This window comes from Lactuca saligna, chromosome 4 (genome assembly GCF_052625555.1).
Source record: "Lactuca saligna cultivar CGN05327 chromosome 4, ASM5262555v1, whole genome shotgun sequence".
Classification (NCBI taxonomy): domain Eukaryota; kingdom Viridiplantae; phylum Streptophyta; class Magnoliopsida; order Asterales; family Asteraceae; genus Lactuca; species Lactuca saligna.
Genome location: NC_136420.1, coordinates 174243975 through 174250232, shown reverse-complemented (window position 1 = coordinate 174250232; position 6258 = coordinate 174243975). Strand labels below are relative to the sequence as shown.

At 31.8% G+C, this 6258-nt stretch overlaps 1 protein-coding gene across 2 annotated transcripts; it reads left to right on the top strand.

The window, feature by feature from the left end:
• The first annotated feature begins 881 nt into the window (after positions 1–881).
• LOC145043095 (uncharacterized) lies at positions 882–3625 on the top strand. 2 transcript variants are annotated; one of them, XM_078991652.1, is made up of 4 exons: positions 882–1206; positions 1549–1640; positions 2078–2211; positions 2390–3625. In XM_078991652.1, the coding sequence occupies exons 3-4, from the start codon at positions 2085–2087 to the stop codon at positions 3388–3390; spliced, it is 1128 nt and encodes a 375-aa protein (XP_078847778.1). In that variant the 5' UTR covers positions 882–1206; positions 1549–1640; positions 2078–2084; the 3' UTR covers positions 3391–3625. The 2 variants fall into 2 exon arrangements, with proteins under 2 accessions (XP_078847778.1, XP_078847777.1); XM_078991651.1 differs by having other exon boundaries at positions 882–1640.
• Positions 3626–6258: the final 2633 nt, after the last annotated feature.

Sequence of the window (6258 nt, the reverse complement as noted above, 5' to 3'; positions counted from 1 at the left end):
CTCATTGGAAATCGTTACAACTCCAGCATTTTTTTTTTTTTTTTAAAGATTAAGCAATCATATTGTAAACGTTTAGACCATTTCAAAATCAAGCAATCCTATTGGGCACAAGCATGCATTGAGAGGTCCACTTAACATCACACCCACTTGCTGCTGGGGTGATATTCACTAGTGGACATATCTGTTACGTAGGGTTTAATTCTTGGGTTTGTATACCATACCAGATGATCTTAGTTTTATGAAGTTTAGTGATGTTTTTCCTATTCATAATTTTAATGAAAAACTATAAAAGTTGAAATAAAAAAATTAAGATTTTTTTTCTTAAAATTGGCCAATTAATGAATTTTTTCCGGAACAGATTAAAAATAAGTATTGGTAAAAAAAACCGATTTAAATTTTTTTATCGAGTAATCAAAACTTTTTAGTTTACAAAATAAAATTTAAGAAAACCAAAATAGAGATATTTATATATTTTCTTTTTGAGAAATTAAATTACCTCCTACTTTTTATAACTATAATTATTCCTATACACTAAAATTATAAGAAATCATCATTCAATTTTATTTTATTTGATATATATTCTTAATATAACTTTAATGAGTTAGTTAAAAAAACAAAAAATAATGATAGTTATCATAATTTTATTGAATATGAACATTTATAGATATAAAAAATAGTTATCAATTTAATTTTTTTTTTTCTTTTTTAAAAGTTAAATATCGTATGTTTAAGCCGACAATTGATTGATCTCCCCGGACTTTTGTGTCAATTTTATTTCTATTTTCTATCCATATCAATCTTTTATTTATTTATTTGTATGTTTCCTATGTTATTTTGTTGGTCTTTTGTTTTCGTATAATGTTCGTGTTTTTTGAGTTTTCTTAATTAAATGCCTAAAATACCCCATCGAAACAGTTGAAATCACCAACAGCGTTGTGTAATTGCGAGTAACTATAGACCCATTTTGGTCATTTTGTTTCTAATTTTCAGACCACTGGTTACAAAATATCGCCGACCGCAGCTTTACCTTTTTCGTGCAATTCGTATCCCTGTTTTCTTAAATCTCTTTCATTTAACCCTAATTCCCAAATTCAATCTCGATTCGCTACCAACTCTCCGGATTTATCACGGATTCTTTCGATTCTCGTCTTCGGCTATAGATCGAGCTATTTTTCAAAGCCTGCCGTTGTGTCAATCGATTTCTAGGTTAGGGTTTCAATTTTTTGTTGACTTTTCATCAGATCTGTCAGATCTATCATCCCTTTCGGTGAATCAACCGGGTTCCCCTTGCAGATAGTTTTGTATTTGTCCTATTTTTCCAGATCTTGATATTTTTGTATTCTCGATCCATCTAGAGGTTGAGAATCGACTCTTCGTTTCTTATTCAGCCGTTCGATTTGTTTTGTATTAAATTCATTAAACCGTAGTGTCTCGTATATATGATTTGTTCAAATTCCCGTACTTTGTGAAATTGGGGATCTAGGGTTAGGGTTTCTTTGTAAGTTTAAAATTTTATTATAATCGATCGATTTTTTTACTTCAAATTAGGAATCTTGCGTAACGTTCTCCTATTCAGCCTGTGAGCTTCCGTAAAAATAAAGACAGCTACTGTTTCAACTACATACGATTTTACTTGAGAGGTATTTATTCAAAGCCCTTTAATTTTCCCAACCACACAGTTCTTTACTTATTCAAATCCTTCCAATCCATACGCATTATTTCCCGTCGTTTTATTTTGATTCATATTTTTCTTGATGTTTTGGTGGAAAATAATTTTCTGTAAAGAAAATGTGTTTGGAGATTTTATTTTATTTTATTTTATTTCTTCGACTGTGACTTTCCACGTGCAGTTTCAGATTCTACTGTCAGATTCATTGAATTATTAATATGCCCCACTCCTTTAAAATTAACACTCCAATTCAAATTTCACCTCTAACACCAAAATCTTTATTTTGTTTTCTTTACCCATCAATTTTCTTGAAAGTCAATGTATTGTATATAACAAGAATTCTTGAAATTAATAAGTTTTTGGTTCCATATTTTTCAAGATTGACATATTTATTACATCATCATGCAGTTAAAACATGGTGCAAAAACGGCATTTAGCCGAAAAGGAGTATGATGTTTCACCCAAACACTTGAAGTTGGAACATAGTTATGAGTTACTTCCATTTTTGCAATTTAGTAAAGAAGATGCACCCTTTTCATCAGGTGGGTAGAGAGCTTCTGTTTTAAATTCTTGAGTTTGTTTTGTACCCATTTATAATTTCTCAATCTTTTTCACTTCAATGAGAATTCTCTTGTGAATTTGTAAAGAAAATTGTAACCATGTTTGTATCTAGAAAAAAAAAAAGATTGTTTTTGACTTATCCTATGACCTATGATATAGATAAAGACGAGGCTTCCTTCTTTAAACCAATTATTGAAGTTGACTATGGATTTCTAAGTGACAAATTCACTGATCATCTTCCTCTCACCACCACAAAATATTACGATTATACCCTTCCGCATCGCCTTTCCACCTCATCATCATCAAGCATCACCACAAGTGAAGAAGACTTAAAGTCAGAACAACCACAAAGATTGTTAATTCAGAAAGAAAACAAATATTCTTACCTTTTACAACACCCTCCTCTAAAAAAAACCCCAATTGGACCTCAATATCAAGCTGAAATTCCCGAATGTTATGAACTCAATCCACAACACAATGACAATGAGATTAAATTCATCGGTTCTTGTGTCATCCAAATGCCTAATTCATCATCTTCACATTACGAAACTGTTGGAAGAGGAAGAACCGATTGTTTCTGTAAAAACACCGGGTCCTTAAAATGCATCCAACAACATATTAAGGAAGCAAGGGAGACACTAAAGGGTACAATTGGAAACAAAAAGTTTGAAGATTTAGGGTTTGGTAACATGGGAGAATCAGTTGCTAATAAATGGAGTGAAGAAGACGAACATTTGTTTCATGAAGTTGTGTATTCGAATCCTGTGTCATTCGGTAAAAACTTCTGGAATCATCTTTCAGAAGTATTCCCTTCACGTTCAAATCATGAGATTGTTGGCTACTATTTCAATGTGTTTATGTTGCGAATAAGAGCAGAGCAGAATAGATTTGATCCAATGAATGCTGATAGTGATGATGATGAATGGCAAGGGAGTGATGAATCAGAGGAAACGGAGAAGTATGATTCCGGTGAACATGGGAATGGAATTGAGGATTCTATTGTTGATGAATATTTTGAACCCTCGGATCATAGAGATTGGGATGTTGGTTATTTTTCATGTTCAAGAACTAAAAGTGATTTCTTGCCAACTGGAAGTATGATTGAAGAGGTGTTTGGTGTTGAATCTTGGAACTTTGATGATAACGAAAGCTCAAATTAGAAGATTCAAGTTAAAGTATGTCCAATTTTGTGTTGTACATTTACCTTATTATCCTTGGTTAGCATTAGGAACTATTTATATTGAGAGGTTATAGAAAAAAGATTGTAAATAGTTGTGAAAATGAAAATTGAGAGTCGAGATTTCAGTGAGAATTTCAATTGGTGTAAACAGTTTGTAATAGGCGAATACTTAATGGAAGTATGCTTGACGCATGTGGCTTTTTTGCTTTCTTTGAGTGTTGGTTTTTCTTTTATTTTGAATATAGTTTGTGTTTAAAACGAAATATATTCTTGATGTTTTCTATTTAAGATTAAAAAGATATCATGAAACGAAGGATACAAGTTTTGTTTTTGGGTTTTCAATTTCCATCGACTGTTTTCTTGAAGAGTAGATTCAAGTACATATTTAAACGTAGGAAAGGGTTTAGAAATATTTTAAATGGTGGTGTTTTTGTTTTTCTCTTTTTGGTAGTATGATGATCACCAAAGTTTAGTCATTCTTATTCATCTAGTCATATGAGGAAACGGGTTTTGATTTTGTATTTATTTATTTATGTTAAGCATGATCAACTAAGTTTAGTTAATAAGATGGTTCTCAATTTTGGACATTGAGTGGAGACCTTTTCATTTACAAAAACTCGATTGCAAACATTAATTTAAATGGTTTTCTAATAAAATAAAATAATATAATAGATGTTAATAATTATATTGATATGTTAAAACGATAAGAACCTATACCAATGGAAGAATTCGAAAAGCAATTAAATCTTGATAGAGTAACAGAGAGTGACAATATGTGAACATCCACTAACAATTTTCATTTGTTTTTCAACATTTTTAACGCTATTTGGTTTTCAACACATATAACATGATAATCGTAATTATAAGTAATTTATAATGTTCACTATTAATTTTTAGTTAATAATATATGGTTAGTTTATGGCTTATAACGATTAAATTATAAGAAAGAAAATACGAACCGGATACCTGCTACCGGAACCGGTTCCGATTTCGGTTCCAAGATTTCAAGAACCACCGGTTCCGGTTCCAGAGAATTAGGGCGGGTACCCGTTTGTACCCATCCCTAATGAGGAGGCAAATTTCGCATGTTGGGATCAAACTAGTTTATCAACCAAACTTGTATGAGATCATAGGTTTTGATAAAGGGAGTTCACCATTATCAACTCACTAACAAATCAATTCAATATTTTTTTCTTCTATCTTTTCTAACCTACATAGTATAGAAATTCTATCTTTTTCAACCCATTCAATCCATTCAATTTTAAATTTTATAATAAACACAAAAAATAACTATAACACAAAACTATTATACAAAATATTAAAAACATATAAAGCTAATTCACAAATTAATTTAAAAACATAAAAAATTATCGTGGTACAAGTCTTAAAAGAGAAGGTATAAATAATCAATGCATAAGGAGTAAATGGTTGAACGGGTTAAGCAAACCGCGTATACGACTTTCTTAACCCATCATAACCCGTTGGGTGAGGGAGTGGTAACTTGGGTGAGGTACCACATTGACTACATTTAAATGAGAAAAGATTCAAAACCATGAACTACTACTTTATTATATGAGAGTATGTAATAAATCAACATAAAAGGTGAAAAGACTAAAACACCCTCATGCAAAAGTAGCACAAGTACATGAGGAGGTTTTAACCAGATGATTAGACGCCCATCTTGTAACATCATGATGGAAATACGTCTAAAACACGCCTTTGGATGTCACCAGAACTTCGAATATACAGCTAGTGTACGTTTCTGAGTGTCACCAAAGATTCGAAATTTCGAATAAGTATAGTAGATATTCTACATTCGTGTATAGGATAACCAGGCTTTCAGAATACTTATCTAATACTACAAGTATGATAGATACTAATACATTGCATTCCGAACCAAGAACTAACCACGACTTTTAGGAAAATAAGGTTTTTTTTTCCTGGGATAACAAACTGTACATAACCAAAATGTAGAATAAACGAATAACCAAACTTACGTATAAGAAAATGTGGGATTTTCTTGGATTACGAACTGTTCCTAACTTGATTATGTAATAAACGAATAACCAAACTTAACTTGACTATGTAACAAACGGATAACTAAACTTCGCTTATAAGAAAATATGAGATTTTCTTGGATAACGACTTTTTCAGAAAAACCAAAGGAAACTTGTTCTTTTACGCAAATAAACCGCTTATGAACTCACCAGCTTTATGCTGATTTTCAAACTACTTGTATTCTCAGGTCCACATTAGACAGGTACACAACGATCTTTTGGAGAAGACGGAGCGTATAAAAAACTCGTGTTAACGTTTGTTCATATGATATATATATATATATACACACACACACACACACACACACACACACACACACACACACACACACACACATATATATATATATATATATATATATATATATATATATATATATATAACTCTTGTAACACCTTGTTTTCAGACAATGTAATTATTTCTATGTAATGTAATGGTTGTGTTTACTACACTTACTATGTACATTGGTTGTGATACTACATGACGTCCTCCGCCCCGGAACGTTTCCGCCATCGGTTTCGGGGTGTGACAGACTGGTATCAGAGCCCTTGTTTATAGTGAACTAGTATACCAAACCTTACATGGTATAAGACTATAAACACTAAGGGGCCGAAGTGCTCTGAACTAAAAGTATACTTTAAAATATAAGTATTTTCAAAAGTATACAAGTATACCTAGCCGTCGGAAACCGTAACCTCGAGTAGAACAGAACATAAGTAATTGGGTGTTGTATGCTGCGGTTAAACCTGGGCAGTTATGTAGTCGTGTCTAGGGTCAATATAGCCTGATC